We start from the raw sequence: 18,472 nt of genomic DNA on the forward strand, positions 1-18,472 counted from the left end.
AATATTAAGAAATAGAACTGGATGATGTATAAGGTCTCTTCTACAGCATACACTTTATGCTTACATGATCCTATAAGTTCTGGCTTTGCAAAGAAGAAGTTTGTGGATTTATAATCTATTGGACAAGTATGTCAAACAGAAATCACAAGACTTGTGTTCAAATTCCTGCCTTCATACTTTCTATGTCATCCTGGGCAAGTGATTTAATCTTTCTGAGATACCATTTCCTTGTTTGCAAAATGAGAATAATATACTGTATTGAGGTTTTAGGAACATCAAAGGAGGTAAGGTATTTAATGCACTTTGCAAACTTATAAACATACTTTAAATATGTTATTATTCTTCAAGGAAGGGCAATGATCTTGGGACATCTACATAGAATAAAGGTTGCCAAGAATGGAGTCAGGTTGAAGAAAGAGTAGATAATGTTGACCTGTGTTATTCCATAAATTTCAATTTTTTCAGAGTCGTCAAAGCATGTGTGAGTTTGAGGTTTGCAGTCTGAAGGAAAAATCACTTAATCTTTCATTAAACAAAGCCAGTGGTCTCTAATCAGTTTTTATCAATATACGTTTGTAAGAAACTTTTTAACATCTTTCCAGGTATATTTATATTTACCCACTTATATGGGTAAATATAAATAAAATTACATGTGAGGATGTAATTTTAAATGATTAAATGTATTTTATTCAAAGATGATTGTATTTCAGTACTAAAGATGTACTTCTGTACTAATAATTACATACACTTTAAACTTACCCAAACAGAGAAATGGTAAAAACTCAAGGTAAAGCTTAACTATTCAATCCAAGAATCAATAGGGAAGTCCATTGGGATTGATTTTTTAAAAGGAATATAGGTTATGTAAACTGAATTTTAGGAAAACCGCTTTGAAAACTCTTTGGAGGATGGAAAAACTTGCAACAAGAAGATCTATTAGGAGATTCTTCTTATTGTTACTGTTATTGTCCAGTTGAGAGATGATTACAACCTGAAACACAAAAGTTGTTGTGTGAGTAGAGAGAAGGATAAATAGAGATTAGATTAAAATTGTGGAAGTAGACATAAAAAGACTGGTCAAATGAAAGAAAAGGAATTTGAAGATTACCACCAAAGACCTGAACCTGAGTAACTGACAAGGCAATGCTGTCGCTGATAGAATAGAGAAATGTAGGAGAAGTGTAGGTTTGAGAGAAAAGAAAACAATGAAATCTGCTATTTGGATCACACCTCACCCATTCTTTCTTTATCATTCTGAGCTCATCCTTGCTCCCATAAAACTGACAATATCTTCCTTGTAGTTTCCTCACTTGTGAAGACATATTTTTCACTGTCCCTAACCAAGTAAAACTCCCTTTGTGTTCTCTCTTCCTTACTTAATAATTACTTCTCTTTCTTAGTCCTGTTTCCATATCACTAGTGTATGATGATTCCTACCCAATCTCCTCTCATTTTTCTCCCTTCCCTTTCATATAATCAATCTTTCTCAGGTTCTTGATCCATCTCTCTCTCTCTCTCTGTTCCTCTCTGTCTCTTTCTCTCTCTCTCTCTCTCTCTCTCTCTCTCTCTCTCTCTCTCTCTCTCTCTCTTTCAGACATACACCCTAATCCCCCCAACTCTTAACCTAGAGTTCTGAGAAGTTCCAGGATATAGTGACCTGCAGACTTAGAGAAAAGGTAAGAGATGACTCCACCTGTCTGTTAAGATATAGTCAACTTGGTCATAGAACAGACCATGGGGAGCAATGGTTAAGGAAAAGGAAGTTTATGGATGCAGAATCCCATGAAGAAGACAACAAAAGAAGAAACTAGAAAAACCAGGAAGGATGAGAGACTGAATCCTTTGTTACCACCACTATTCACAATCCTGGAAATCACTGATCATTATATTTTCCCAAAATCCTAGTTTCCTTGTTCATCCATTTAAAGTGAAATCAATGTGACCTCTTTTGTGTTATCCACTCATAGAATAGGAAGAGGAAAAAGTTATTAGCAGAAGCACCCCATTCTGAGTCATTAATCATTTAAAATAAGGAAATAATTGTGCACCTTGAAGAGTCACACCTTCCTATTTTTGTTCCTGAAGGTTTGAGCCAAGTCTTGCCCAGGAATATGATGCTAAGAATGGAAATAGTAGACAGTAGCCTCAGAATTTCACTCTTTCACTTTCTTGCTCTCCTTTCCTCTTTGTTTTTGTTTTTTTTTTTTCTGACAATGGTGCCAGGAAATAATTCAAAAGAGAATTATCCAGTAAAAACAGGTATTACCTTAGCAACTCCCAAAAACAGACACACACACACACACACACACACACACTCCTATACATTATAATTTAGATTCCATCTCAACTGCTACTAACTCTTGATTCCATTTACCACACTATAATCTTTAGACCTCTTCAATTCTGTGATTCAAAGAGTATCTCTCTTATGTCCCATTGGTTTACATTCTTGGCCCATTTTATTCTAACTCAATGACACCTATCCATAACCACCATAACCACTAACCAGCCCATTAAAATAAGACATTTTGGAATTATTTCTATTGATTACATATGAATGTTCCTCAAGTTTCCAATTGTACTGTTAGCTCCTAAATTAAGAAGCAGCATGGTAAAATAGAAAAATAATGTCTCTAGTGTCAAAAGGAAAATTGCATCCTAGCATGTGTTCACTGTGGACAAATCATGTTATATTTCTGCACCTCAATTTCTTCAAACTATAAAAAAAAATGGAGCTGGATTGATTCAATACAACATAGATTTATTAAACACCTACTATGTGCTAAGAACTCCTCTAGAAGACGACTTCTAAGATTCCTTCCACCTCTGTATCTGTGATTCAATGAAAGATTCATATCTTTCCTTTCTACTGTATTTTTTATTTCAAATTGTCACTCAAATTCAAAGACCTAAAATGGCACAGTGTATCTCAGTACAAGCTTAACTTCCTCATCAGACTAGGAGCTTTTTTTAAGGTTAAAGGTGTTTGATACAATGGAAAAATAACTAAGTTCAGAGTTAAAAGATCTAAAATTGAATATTGTATTTCCACTTTTTGGCTGTGGGACCTTAGGTAAATCACTTTCTCGATAACTGTCTCAGTTCTTTCCTCTATAAAGTAAGGAGTAAGTAGGACTAGATGATCTCTAATAATCTTTTCAGTACTAACCTTCTTCAATTCTGTAGCAAAAATCATTCTGACTATATAAATAACATTGGTACAACAGTATTTTCATCATCCAAGAAATTAATTTATTCCAAAAATATTATTAATGCAAGGCCTTGTCGTTTACAGCATAGCAAAACGAAGCCAATAAAATCTGTTCACTTCACAGAAAGCTTTTAAACTGTAAAAGATTATCTGAAACTGGTTTCATTTAGTCTTCTCTTTGCATTCCAATTTGGTCACTCAGTGAAGAGAACAGGAAGAAAGAACATCTCAATCTCTGTCTCTCCATACACAAATATTTATTGCATTATAACAATAGTTCTCCACACAGTTTACCAAGATAAGCTTAAAATAGTACATAATATATAAATATATAAAGGGAGATGTAAGCAAATAAAAGGAGCATGAAAAAATTATCTATCAAATCTATCACTAAGGAAAGAATTTATGAGCAAACAAGAGAAAGGGAGAATCATGGGATATATAATAAATAGTTTTAATTACATAAAATTAAAATGGTTTTGCACAAACAAAACTAATGCAGCCAAAATCAGAAGGAATTCAGGAAAGTGAAGTAGAAAGAAGGAATTTTCAGCAATTACTCTAATACAGGTTTCATTTCTCAAACATTGAGAAAATTGAGTCAGATTTATGAAAATAAGAACCATTACCCCAATTGATAAGTGGTCAAAGGATGAACAGGCAGCTTTTAAAAGAAGAAACCTAAACTGTATATTTATACTTATGAGAAAATGACTTAAATCACTATTAATTAAAGAAATGCTGGATTAAATGCCTATGAGGCACTACTTGAGGACTATTATATGGCTAACATGAAGAAAAGAAAGATGACAAATATTGAAAAGCAGGCAGAAAAATAGGAACACAACTGTACTGTTTGTGATAATTGTAAATTGGTGATTCTTGTAATCATTTAGAAACTGTGTCCAAGGCTATAAAATTATACATACCCTTAGTCTCAGAAACACCAATAATGTCTATATAACAAAGAGATCAAAGAAAAGGAAAAGGACCATGTGTACAAAAATATTTATTGAAACCTTTAAATAATAACAAAGAATTGGAAACTGAATCAATACCAATCAACTGGTGAATGGCTAAGCAAGCAATGGTTTGATTATCATCAAATACCACTATGCTATAAGAAATGACAAGGAGAAATAATCAGAAAAATCTGGAAAGAACTACATGAATTGATATAAAATTAAGTGAGGAGAAATAGAAAATAGTTGTCTATGCATTATATTAACACTAAAATTGCAGTATTATAATAATCAAGTCAGAAAGAATTAACTACTTCAATCAATACATGTTACAGGATTTGACATGTATTATTGATATATTCTTTCTCTTCTCAGTGTATTGTGGGGGGTGGCATTAGGAAAGAGAAAGAATTTGTAAATCAGTTTTTAAATGAATGTTAAAAATAATAAATTTAAAATATATACATAATTGAAAAACATTTAACAAAATAAATGAAAACTTACTACAAAATATATTTAAAGAATCATATATAAAAACTCATAGCTACAAACTTTTTAAAACCCTAAAATTGAATTTCTAATCTAAGTAAAATCTTCCAAATAAAGGCTTCAGTTTGAACATATGATAAATTATTTTTTAATTTGTCCAAGTTTCTTTTTCCATACATTGATATAGTCACTATTTCTTAAAATTTTGATTATGGTAATTGTTTCCTAAATTTAAAAATACTTTTATACCTGGCATGAATCCAAAACTGTCATAATGGGCCATTTTTGATATATTAATGTAATTCCTGTCTTTAGGATTTTCTTTTTAAAATTTTGCATCAATACTCTATAATGATACTGATCTACAGTTTTTTTTTTTTTATTTTTCTCTATCCATACTTAGTATAGGTGTCAGGACTATTTCATAAAATGAGTTTGGTAAAGTGTTTTCTTTTCTAAACTTTGTCTTTCAGATAATAGGTTAGTCTTCCATTTTTATTCCCTATAATTTCCTTTTAAGTATCTCCCTCATCCTTTGATCCCTCTGCTTTCCACTGCTGCACAGAGGCTCCAGAGTTGAGCTGTTTAGTGCCTTCTATCTTCTCCCATTGAGCATATGGAGCTAAGTTCAGCCCAGGTCCTTACCTTGAATAAATTCAAAGAAAAGATCTGATCCTAGCCAAGTTTATGCCAATCTTTTTATTCCAGTTATATACTCCTGTGTATGCTGTGGCTATGAAATATCATTCACTACCATTTCCACTTCCAAATACCCTCCATTTCCTTTCCTTCACTGAGGAAATTCAGAGTCTCTCATCTCTTGTAAAAGGAGAGGACCGAAAGGCATTTACTAAAACCTAAAATACAAAGCAAGCTTCAGTAGTTGTTCTTATGAAATAGATTTGAGTGGCCTGATCCCAGAAGAGTGATAAAGACTGACTCCAGAGTCATGGGATCTGGGTTCAAATCCCACCTCAGATGCATATTTTCTTCAGTTGCCTTTCTCAGATCACTTAACTTCCCTGGGTCTTGGTTCCCTCCTCTGTAAAATGGTGGTTCAGGAGTTTGGACTAGTTAGCTTTTGAGGCTTCTTCCAACTCTATGTCTATAATCTACCTAATGAAATTGCTAAGTAGAAAAGGGCTTTTCAGTCTTATCATACCATTGGAATGCTAGCTATGAGTGTTCAGATTGCATTTCTACGGTGTATATCCTATTTAAAATATTAGTCTTCCAGACTGAGCCCTAATTGTCTTTTTGTTTTTCTCAGGAATAAGGCAGCTTTAACACATGACAAGTCTTGGACTGCATATCTTGGTCAGCTTGTTTATAATTACATTCGTGCTAGACTTTTGCCTAATTTTCAAACCCTTTCAGCTAGGAAGCCTATTAGAAAAAAAGGAAAATGAGACTTTCATTGGGAGAGAGAAAGACCGAGAGAATCCTCCAGTCTTTTTGGAGCTTTCTGGAGAAACACAAGTGGAATTAAGCCCCAAAGTAAAAATAAAATCTTTAATCCACATCATAATGCCTTCCATTCAAAAAGTTGGCCCGTCCAAAAAAAAGGTAGAACTTGCCCCATTCTTCACAATCTCCTCAACAATTTATTGACCCCTTGCTTGATCTCCTTTGTTCGGACTCCATAGACAATCGGGTTCATTGCTGGAGGGATGAGGTGATGCAGAATGTTGAGCAGGATGGGGACATCATGAGGAATTCTTTTTCTGGCTACGTTGGTGATGACCAATACCAGTAAGATGGTGCTGAAAAAGAGAATAAGGATGAAATGGGAGCCACATGTGCTCAGAGCCTTGGCTGCAGCCCCTTCTGCTTTGATCCTTAGTACAGCCCTAAGGATAAAGGAGTAAGAGAGGATGATGAAGATGAGGTCAGAACCCAATAGAGTCCAGCCAGTCACAAATTGGTAGATCCGATTGAAAGTGATGTCATCACAGGAAAGTAAAGAGACAGACAAGTTAGTGCAGATGCAGTTCTTGATGATGTTGTCTCCACAGTAATTGAGCTGGGCAGAGAGAATTGGAATAGGCGCAGTAAGGAGAGCATTCCTAGCCACAATGAAAATGGTGGCCTTGACCACAAATTGATTCGTGATGATAGCTGGATAATGTAGCGGTTTGCAGATAGCCACGTATCGATCATAGGCCATGACAGTGAATGTACAGGACTCCATAGTGAGGAAGCTATTCATGATGTACATCTGGAGGAAGCAGGCAGGAAAACTGATGGGTCTGAGATCAAACCAGAAAATGGCCAAGACCTTAGGGATGACAGTGATACAGAGAACAATATCCAGCAGAGATAGTATGCTAAGTAAATAGTACATGGGTTCATGCAAGGATGCTTCTAGCCTTATAGTGAGGAGCAATGTAGCATTGGCCCCCATGGCCAATAAGAACAGCAGGCTCAGGGGCAGGGAGAGCCAGTGCTGCCAGCTCTGGTAGCCGGGGAAACAGATAAGGAGGAATTCAGAAGGCAAAGGAGAGGAGCTGTTGCCAATGAGTGCCATGAAGCGGATCCTGAATTGGGCAGCTTTCCTCTCTGGATGTTTTCCTCACACAGGGCCAGTAGTTGGTTTTCTAGGTAATATGTTCATCTTAGATTCTGGAAGGATATGACATCTCATTAAGCAGGGAAAAACCTTTATACAATAGCTTTTCTAATTGAAAGAGAAATGGTTTGAGCACTTCCCACTTCATACATGAGTAGGGTACTATCTCATCTCCTCTCCCAGTAAAATTTTGCCCCTTCACAAAAGCCTAAACTCTAAATTCATAATAGGGACAAACATCTAAACTAAGAGGGAACTAGACAAGAAATGCCTTCTGTGGGTAATCAGGTGAAAGGTGATTCAATGATGAAAGTCACCATTTAGTGTCTGTCACTCAGGCTTCAAGGATCAGATTCAATTGAGAAAAAAGCAATGGAGGTCTTTTTGGAGAAAATTACCTGCTTAAGAATTGAAAACCTGCTAAGAGTGACAAGGATCACCTCATCTCATACCCCCACATTAAAACGAGATAGCACAATACTAAAAGAAGATACTACTCTCTATGGAAATAACACAAGTGCCAAAATAAAAATACCATAAAGTAGAATATGAATATTGATCAAGGACCAAAAAGATGGTAGACTAAATGCATTTTCCCTAGTCTACTTTCATACCAAAAACAAAATTATGTTTTGACTTAGAATAATCATAGCTGAATTCACAAATAGAACTCCACAAAAGTAAAATCTTTATTAATAGCAGAAAACACTAATGTCTTATTCTTAAAGTATTCATTCAATCTTTCTTCCACAGTAGCTTCTACTTATCTTCTGGTAGAAATGCACAAAGTAACTTAAGGTCCTATGCCTAAATCTTATATTGGAATTCTATCTTGCTTTTGAGACTTTTCAGCATGTATCCCTCTCTGCCTAACAGCAGCAGAGGATGATGCTGTTCAGTCAATTGAGATCAAAGGAGGGGAGGGGAAGATTTGTCACCAGAATCAAGCATAATATTTGCAAATACTACCAAATAAAGGAAATATAAGAAAGTAAATAAGCAAAATTGACAAGTAAATAATAAGTAAGGAAATTAATTACTTTATGCATTAATAATATGTAAATTATTAAGATAATAAATTAATTATTACTTAATTAATAAGGAATCACTTTTCTTTATTAAGAGAAGGAAAGAGGAAGAAATTGAATGACCTATGGGATAAAAGCAATAAGAAATCATTAGAAATTTTTTGTTTTCAAAAATCTCAAAATTAAAAATGAAAATCTCTTCTTCACATTACATAATGTTAAAGAGGTAAAGTTGGATTTTTAAAAAGGGAAGGAGGAGGGATACAGTAGGAAACATAAGTGATGTAAAAAAAAGCTATCATTATTTAAAAAAAAAAAGAAGAAGAAAGAAAGAAAGAATGCATTAGAAAGCCATGAGAGCTATTCATTTGCATTAAGTCTTGAAAAATGAAGCTAGATTTCAAAAATAAAAAGTACTATCAGAGGTAAATCCGTGAGTACATATACCAGAGCTAGACAAATCACTTCTATTGCTTGGGTCATACACACATAAATGTTTTGTTTTTATGAGACCTCGTGTGTGACAGGATTTAAAATCTGATACTACTTAGTATCATACTAAGAGCATAGGAAGAGGTTACTAATCAAAACTAGATAATTGATTTTTGTTCACAGCAGCTAAGATCCTTCTTTTGGCCAGATGTATGCCAGGGTACTCCTAAGATATGGTCTAGTAAACCTCACCCAAGATGGGCAAAATAGAAGTGATTCATAGTATTGTTGCTTAGCCCTTCCTCATTTAATTATGAACCTCCCAGGAATCTTTAACATGGAAGAGACTTTAGAAATCACCTATTTCAAATGACCAGCAGGATGATTTCAGAAAAGCCTGGAGAGACATGAACTGATGCTGAGTGAAATGAGCAGGACTGGGAGATTATTATATAATTTAACAACAATACTATATGATGATCAATTCTGATGGACGTAGCCCTCTTCAACAATGAGATGAACCAAATCAGTTCCAATAGAAAAGTAATGAATTAAACCACCCACACCTAGCAAAAGAACTCTAGGAGATGACTATGAGCTACTATATAAAATTCCCAATCCCACTGTTTTTGTCCACCTGTACTTTTGATTTCCTTCACAGGCTAATTGTACACTATTTCAAAGTCCAATTTTTTTTTACCGCAAAATAACTGTTTGGACATATATATATATATATATGTATATTGTATTTAACTTATACTTCAACATATTTAACATGTATTGATCAACCTGCTATCTGGGGGAAAGGGTGGGGGGAAGGAAGGGGAAAGTTGGAACAAAAGGTCTTGCAATTGTCAATGCTGAAAACTTACCCATGCATGTATCTTTTAAATAAAAAGCTATAATTAAAAAAAGAGGCAACTAAAAAAAAAGAAAGAAAGAAAGAAAGAAAGAAATCACCTATTTCACTCCCTGTCTTATCTGCTGAATGCGTTCCCTCTACAACATTTCAGACAGGTATCCATGTAGCATCTCCTTCAAAATTTTCATGGTCTGTTGCTATATAACTCTGTTGTTTTCAAAGAGTATGCTTATATGGAACCAAAATCTGCCTGTGGTTTCAATTCCTTGGATGTAATTTTGACTTCTGGAGCTATGTAGAACAAGTGCATGAACCTGTGATGTCTAGCTTACATCTTCTCTTCTTCAGGTAAGGTGTCCCCAGGAAAAGCAGTTCTGGATTTGGAAGCAGACTTGGATTCAAATTAAATGCCAATGCTACTACTTAATGCTTAAAAGACTTTTTAAAGTCTCTAAACCTCTTTGGGCCCCAGTTCTCTCCTAGGAAAAAAGAAAGAATTTAGATTAAATGATCTCCAAAGTAATTTAATTCAATTTTTTGATTCTATGATGCTACTAAATTTTCAAAGTTCTTGTGTGAAAATCTGATATTTAATAGGGAGCTTACAAGTTAATTTGTCTAACCACTTAATACAAAGGAAAATCTCTTCTAAAGCATTCCTAACAAGCTAACATATAATAGACAGTTGAGATGGTTGTTACCAAGCTCGCTGTGATGCTGATGACTCAGAGTAGCCCATAATTCCTAGATCTGTAGTCAACTCTGAGAATCTTACTGTGGCTGCTATGGATCAGGACACAGAGTTTCTTACTCCACTTGATAATTCTCTTTACCTCACCCTAATACTTGCTCCTACAAAGAGAAAAGATTCTATTGTCTGTTCACCTTCACTTCTCTCCTTTATCCTCCCCTTTGACTCAGAGAAAAAGATCTGAGCTAGAGTCTTGCCATATAAACCATACACTTTCAGGCAAGATCTGGGGCTGTTTGCCGAGTTCTTGATTGTATCACAACCGTTTGATTGTAGTAAATGCTACAGACCAGTTTTTATGTCTTCGGCTCATTGTGTTCCCCAATGCTAAAAGGATATGAATTTGGACAAGTGGGACTTGAAATCCATTGGGCTTCATGGGGATTCATAGAAAAAGTCACCTGAAGGAAGGAAATGCCTGGGAGACTCTGGGAACTAAAAATGATTATAAAAATAAAATCAGTGAATGTGAAGGGAAAAGACTTTAAAGGAAAGGGAGCTGGTTTAGTTACAGGTTTTTCATGTGGCATTTTTTTTATTTATTTATATCTCCAGTGCCTAAAACAATGTCTAGTATGTAGTAAGTACTTAAAAAACAATATCTAATAATTTAATTCTGCAAAGTACTTTATATATGCTATTTCACATCATTCAGGTAACTCAACAATAACTTTGTGAAATAAGTTCTATTATCATCTCCATTTTGCAGATGAGGAAACTGAGTCTGAAAGAGATTAAGTGACATATGCAGGGTTACAGAGATATTAATTATCTGAAGCCAAGTTTCCCCTCAGCTCTTATTGATAGCAATTCTAATACAACAACCACAATGCTATCTACATTCATATAAATGCTTTGTGAAGAAAGGTGAAAATTCACAAAAAGAAAACTTCCATGGGAAGACATATGGGAAGAGACAAATAGTTTAAAATAAATTTAAGGGCAAGAAAGCCTGAATTATAGAAGGTAATGAGACCAGTCAAAGGCATGACTATTTTTCATTAGTCTTTATACTTCCCAGTATCAAGCACAATGTTTTGTACAAAGTAGGAACTTAATAAATGCTTGTTTAATTAAATTGCATAAAATTATTTACATGAAGAACCATCTATGGATTCATTTTTGTCTTCAATGATCAGAGGAGAAGGCAATTTCAGGGAATGGTCTTAAGGACAATGTTAACTCTTATGGTCCTTTCAGCAGAGAAAAGGTCAACTGTCCCCTTGGCAAAGCTTGGCCTGACCTCTTGGAAAGTGGTATGACTCACATTGAGCTATTTGAAAGAAGTAGGAAAAGACCTTTGGATTAATCAAAACTTCTTGTACATGTGTTGGTAGTTGAGTGGGCAGAGATGAACATTGCATAAACATAATGCAAATCATCTATTTCTGATATTTTATTATTTTATTAATATTGTTCCAATCACATGTAAATTCATCTATCTATAATAGTCTGAGTTCAATCTCATCTCTATATTACTTATTATATAAACCAACAATACAAGGAAAGTTAAATGGAAAGTCATGGAACTCAATGCAATTTCTATTTCTTATGAAAGCATTCAAAGAAAACGGAAGTAGATTAAATGGAAGAGGAAGTTTAATTTTAAATTCTATACCAGTTTTCTCCTGGTGAAACCATTTTCATCAGTTCCTTAAATTCGGTTTTCCTTGAAAATTTGCCAACTTATAAGTTAAATTATTCCTTATAATATATATCACCATGTTAACCAATTTCTCCTATGGTTCTTTGTTCATTCTTTGCCCATAAAAGTTGCATAAAATTTTCAAAGGTTTTCCTCCTTTGACTCATCATTTATAAGACAAAAATTTTTTACTTTATCCAATGGTTCAAATTTCAACCCATTGGGCATTTTTTGATTTCCAAAATTTTTCCCTCCAACAAAAAGTTGCTTAAATTTTTTTCAAATTTTCCTTTCTGTCCTTTAAATCTTTTGGGGATATAGACTAAAAGAATTTTTTTTTACTTTATTTCAAATGGTATACCATAATTTTAGCCTTAGGCATATTTAAATTTCTCATTCCAAATTTGAAATAGGATTTAAATTTAAAAAATTAAATATTCCCAATTTTCCATTTCCTTCTAATTTAGAAAATTTTCCTTTTCTGTCATAACAATCCTAATTTGTTATGGAGGTGGTTTCCAGACTGAATTAAAATTTTTCATGCAATTTTGATACTTTAATGTCTAAATCTATATCCATTTATAATTATCTTAAACTGTAGAATGGGGTCTTATTTTAATATTTTCTCATTTCAAAGTTGAAAAAGGGAGTTTATTAAAAACTAATACTTTACAATTTTCCCTGATTTTTTCTAATTTACAGATTATCAAAGCTTTTATTTCATTACCAAAATTTTTCTTATTCTACTTTGGTGCTCATATTTAGGTTAGATTCTTCAACCATGACGACAGGAAAATTTCTACAGTTCAATTTTCTGATATCTCTAATCCTAAAATCATTAATCCTTTTTAAAATTATCTTATAAAAGTTGGAAATGTAGGTCTTTGCCTATCTTCATCTAAACTGTATTGTGATTTTCTCAGAAAAAATTGTCAAAAGTTGAATTCTTACTTCCAAAGCTTGGATCTTTAGGTTTATCAAAAACTAGATCACTATGGCTATTTACCACTGTATATTATATATCTAATTATTTCCACAGATCAACCACATTGCTTCTTAGTCATTACCAGAATTTTTCTTATGATCACTTTGGACTATACTTTAAGGATATATAGATGGCACAATGGGTAAAGCACTGGGCTTGGAACCAGGAAAACTCCTCTTTTTGAGTTCAACTCTGTCCTCAGACACCTAGTAACTACATAATCCTAGGAAAGTGACTTAACCTTGTTTGCCTAAACTCTCGTTTATAAAATTAGTTAGAGAAGGAAATAGCAAACCACTCCAGGATCTTTGTCAAGATAATTCCAAAATGGGGTCATAGAGACTCATATATGACTGATACAAATAAACAAAAACAAAACAAAAAAATTGAAATTTGGAACTACTAGACCTCCTCCCTTCACATTTTTTCATTAATTACCCTTATATTCTTGACTTTTTGCTCTTCCAGATTAATTTTATTACCATTTTTCTACTTCTACAAAAACATTACTTGATGGTTTAACTGATATAGCACTAAATATAATAGAATTATCATTGAGGGATTGGTCTGTAATTTTCTGTTTTTGTTTTTCCTGTTTTAGATATCAGTACTATATATAACATCAAAGAATTTGGTAGTCATCCAATCATTAATTTTTTCAAATAGTTTATATACTATTAGGATTGGTATTTAAATACTTGGCAGAATTCACTTATAAATGCCTCTAACCAAGGGGATTTTTTTTTCCTTTGGTAGGTCATTAGACTTGTTGAATTTCTTTTTCTAAGATAGGTTTAATTAGGTATTTTTCCACCTTCTATTAATATGGAAAATTTATATTTCATAAATATTCATCCATTTTACTAAGATTGTCAGTTTTATTGTCATGTAATTAGACAAAATAACTTATGAATTACTTTAAATCCCTCAACATTCATGGTCAATTCACCTCTCTAATTTTTTATACTAGCAATTTCATTTTTTTCTTCCTTCTTTTTAAACCAAATTAGCTAGCTAATTTTATCTATTTCTAAAATTTATCTGAACTTATCTGTACTCTAGACTCAGAAGGCTCTGCAGAGGAAAATGAGGAAGGTGACCTTACCCAGGCCTCCCTCACTTAGATCTAATTCACTTGCATGCCATGGCATCCCCTCTCTGATATCATGATCCTCTTGGAGAACAAAGGACAAACAACAGCAACAACAACCAACACCCTGGGAAGTCTCCCAAGTTGTCTTAAGTGAAAGCTGATTTCCTCTGGTTTTTAATTATTTTTATCATTTGTTGTTTCTCTTTAAGGCATTATTTTATATTATTTGGGGGTATATTTAGGAGAATTAGGTAATTTCCTGTTTTATCCCACCATTTTCCCAGAATTCTCTCATCCATCCCACCCTCACCCAGTTCTACTTTGTGAGGAGTTATTTTCATCAATGAATTTCTGTACTTCTTTTCCATTTGGTCAATTCTATTTTTTAATATTGTATTTTCTTTAGCTTATTTTTTGGCTTCTTTTGCTGTTATTAATTATCCTTTCATAATTTTTTCCTGTGCCTTCATTTCTTCATTGAATTTTTCCTCCACAACTTTAATTCACATTCTTTTCTTTGAGACTTTGCTTCTGTGACTTCATTGCTTTGAATGTGTGTCTTGATCTTCCTTGTCACTATACTGGTTTTATGGTCAAAATATTTTTGTGTTATATGTACATTTTTTTACCCTATTTCTTGATTTGAAAATTTATGATAAAATTAAACTCTGTTCCTGGAGTGGAGGGATTCAAATGGGCAAGAGCACTGTCTTCAACTTCAGGTTTTTTCATACTGATGTCCTCAGAGCTAGTTCTAATGGTTTGGAAGTTTTCCAAGCATTCAAGTTAATGTGACCTTGAGAGAGGTGTATTCACTGCTTTCCTGATCTGCACTCTGGTCCTTGACCTAGGAATTGCCCTGAAATTGCAATCAATACAGCTCTTCAGGGTCCCTGTTCTCTTGGGATATGAAACACTAGTGTTCTTTGGGGTTCCTGACCTCTACATACACAGATTGGGAGAAGAGTCCAAAGAACTTGGCAAAAGAGGAAAGAAAGATGCAGAATGAAGAGCAGCTAGGCAGGAGTTGTTTAAAGAAAGTACCAGTAGGGGGCAGCTAGATGGTGCAGTGGATGGAGCACAGCCCTGAAGTCAGGAGGACCCGAGTTCAAATTTGGTCTCAGACACTTAACACTTCCTAGCTATATGACTATGGGCAAGTCACTTAATCCCAATTGCCTCAGGGGAAAAAAAAGCATCAATAAAAGCATTAGGCAAGAAGTCTTAATTTCTGAATGGCTGACTAAATACAGAAACTCACTGGGAAATAGTTTGAGTGTTTGTGATGCCATCATATTTTTATTGCCTTACTGATAAGTGGATAGCTTAAGTTTAGATTTAAAAAGCATCATTAATTGAGTGACCAGTTTGTATAAATGGAAGCACATCAAAGGAGGCTCAAAAGGAGGGGAGAACAGTCTTGAGCCACAAAAAGGGAAATCTAGAATGTTGAAAGGATTTCATTGCAACTGACTGGAAATGATCTTTAATTGAAAACCTGGACCTGCCATTTTGGGGCCAAGTGGAAGTGACTGTGTAGTATGTATCCACAAACTCTATATGAGAAATGTGAGGTTCTACAGTTTGAGTGAGAAACCACCCCATCTCATACATTAACATAAACACACACACACACACACACACACACACACACACATATGTATATGTATGTAAGTATATGGAAAATTAGAGAGCTTTTGAAAATCCCAGAGGCAAAAGAAGGAATATTAAGTTGTAGGGAATAATTAGGAAGCTAGTTTGCATAAAATGTAGATTGGGAAGGATAAAATTGATATAAAAAGGTAGGCAATAGCCAAACTAAAATTAAAATCCAACAAGAGTATTGTGCATTTTCATCTAAAGGCAATAGGTTAACACTAAAGATTTTTGAGAAGATGAATAGCATGACCAAAACTGTGCTTTAAGAAAATCATTTTGATGAAAAATATGGAAATAAATTTTTATTTAGCTAATATATTGATATATTGCTTCCCTTCTCAAGGGATAAAGAAAGGGCAGGAGGGAGGGAATTTCAAATATGAAATTTTCAAAAGCAGATGTCATAAATTCTTTAAAAAATAATTTGAAAATATTTAACAAAATAAAAAAAATTTAAAGACAGTTTTGACAGCTATGTAAAGGTGCTTACATTCTAGTGGAGGAATTTAATACATAAAAAGGAGCTGGAAAAGGGCTACAATGAGAAAAGAGATCTCAGGCAGAGTGCATGGAAGCATAATGGTGTTGTAGAGATGAGTTAACAAATAACCTGGAATAAAATGGAGACATTGTTACCACAGACATCCTCCTTAAGAGGAGTTTCTTGGAATAACCAGGCAATGGTTATGGAGAAGTCCTGAGGGTAGAGGATACACCTACTGTGAGAAGTATTCCAGACATAGAATGAGTTTCCAAAACTTCTATGATATGATGGAGAGAGTTCTGTGGAGATGAACCAGCATACATTCTAATATGGGAATACAACTCATAAAAGAACTAGCAAAAAGAATAGTTTGAGAGAAACAGAAGGTTTGAAGACATAAGAGGACATAATACAGAAAAGGTAAGGGAAAAGAGAAGAGAGGGCTTTCAATGGCAAACTTTAAGTGCCAACAGTGAAAATGTGATTGGAGACAAAAATCCAGAATTACTAAATCAGAAAAACACATATATTCACATAAAGAGAACCATTAAACATACAGGTATCTAGGTTCACATGAAGTCAAATACAGGAAAAAAGGAAAGATTGGAGGTGCCTCCTGAGAACAGTAATTCAGCTATTCTTGAGTCCAGATAGAGATAGGATTCCTTGCACTCAACATTTGAGCAAAAGCTAGAAAAGACTTCATTAAGAGCCTTGGAAGGAAAAAATGAGTCTTGGAGAAGGGAATTCTGAAGAAGATGGATTATGGGAATTCTGACTTCTGTTCTCTAAAATTGGGTCCAGATTCTTTTTCTTTAAATATAATAGATACTTTATGTTCCCCTGTTACTGATACAGAGATTTAAGGAAGGAATAAAAGACAGGAATCCAGTACACACAGATGCATGTTTTAGGTTATTATACCACAATGGAGAGTATAGCATGACCATTCCTACCCTGTTGCTCAATCTTTCAGTCATAGCATTGTGTTAGAAGTAATTCCCATGACCTCAAACCTTCCTTTTCAGTAACTTCTGGATCCCTTGTTTGATCTCCTTGGTCCTCACACCATAGACAATAGGATTCAGGGCTGGGGGGATGAGGTGGTGAAGGACATTGAGAAGTATCAGGATGTCCATGGGCACTCTCTTCCTGGCCACATTGGTCAAAACAACAACCAGTAAGATGGTGCTGAAGAAGAGGATGAGGATAAAGTGGGAACCACATGTGCTCAGAGCCTTGGCTGCAGCTCCCTCAGCCTTGATCCTCAGCACAGCCCGAAGAATAAAGGTATAAGAAATGAAGATGAGGATGAGATCAGAGCCAAGCAGAGTCCAGCCAGCCACAAACTGGTAAAGTCGGTTGAAAGTAAAATTGTCACAAGAAAGTCGGGACACGGATAAATTGGCACAGATGCAGTTCTCAATTATATTTCTTCCACAGTAATGAAGTTTGGAAGAAAGGATTGGAACGGGTGCAGAAATGAGAGCATTTCTAGCAATAATGAATACACTAGCCTTGACCACAAATTGATCAGTGATGATGGAAGGGTAGCGCAAGGGGTGACAAATGGCCACATAGCGATCATATGCCATGATCATGAAGGTGCAGGACTCCATGGGAAGGAAACTGTTCATGATAAACATCTGGAGGAAACAGGCAGAGAAACTGATAGCCTTGAGATCAAACCAGAAGATAGCCAGGACTTTGGGGATAACAGTGAGACAGAGCACAATATCCAGGAGGGAGAGAAGGCTGAGCAGGTAGTACATGGGCTCATGTAGAGAGGTCTCCAATCGGATGGTGAGCAGAAGGGTAGCATTGGCAGCCATAGCCAGGAGAAAGAGCAGGCTCAGGGGCAGGGAGAGCCAATGCTGCCAGCTCTGGTAGCCAGGAAAGCAGATGAGGAGGAACTCAGAGAGTGCAGCAGGTAAGCTGTTGTTGATAGGAGCCATGAAGTAGGGTATGGCTTGGTGAGAGTTCACCTGGAAACCAGCAAATGTAGATGTAGGAGTCAATTCATCAGCAATATGGCTCGACCAACAGTCATCAGGCTAGATCAGAATTTCTCCTGAGCAAAGCTGGCATTACAATTCACTTTTTATAAACATAACTGCTCCTTCAACAAGGTATGTATAGAAATAAAATATAACTATTGAGCTTTCTTTTTGTCATCATTTCATGTCTCCGAATATCTATTTGTCCATCTGTAAAATGAAGAAATAGACTTGGATGATTTACAGCATATACTATATATATTATCCTATAAGTTTTGCTCTTGCAAAGGGGATGTTTGAGAATG

The 18,472-nt window shown here is 34.7% G+C and overlaps 2 protein-coding genes across 2 annotated transcripts; both read right to left on the minus strand.

The window, feature by feature from the left end:
- Nucleotides 1–6,247: 6,247 nt before the first annotated feature.
- Nucleotides 6,248–7,189, minus strand: LOC116422129 (olfactory receptor 56A4-like). Its single transcript, XM_031957287.1, has one exon. It carries the CDS (start codon nt 7,187–7,189, stop codon nt 6,248–6,250), a length of 942 nt encoding a protein of 313 aa, XP_031813147.1.
- Nucleotides 7,190–17,180: 9,991 nt separating this feature from the next.
- LOC100914810 (olfactory receptor 56A1) lies at nt 17,181–18,125 on the minus strand. The gene has a single exon (XM_031957288.1). The coding sequence runs from the start codon at nt 18,123–18,125 to the stop codon at nt 17,181–17,183; it is 945 nt and encodes a 314-aa protein (XP_031813148.1).
- Between the last annotated feature and the right edge of the window lie 347 nt (nt 18,126–18,472).

This window comes from Sarcophilus harrisii, chromosome 3 (assembly GCF_902635505.1).
Source record: "Sarcophilus harrisii chromosome 3, mSarHar1.11, whole genome shotgun sequence".
In the NCBI taxonomy this organism is placed as follows: Eukaryota; Metazoa; Chordata; class Mammalia; order Dasyuromorphia; family Dasyuridae; genus Sarcophilus; species Sarcophilus harrisii.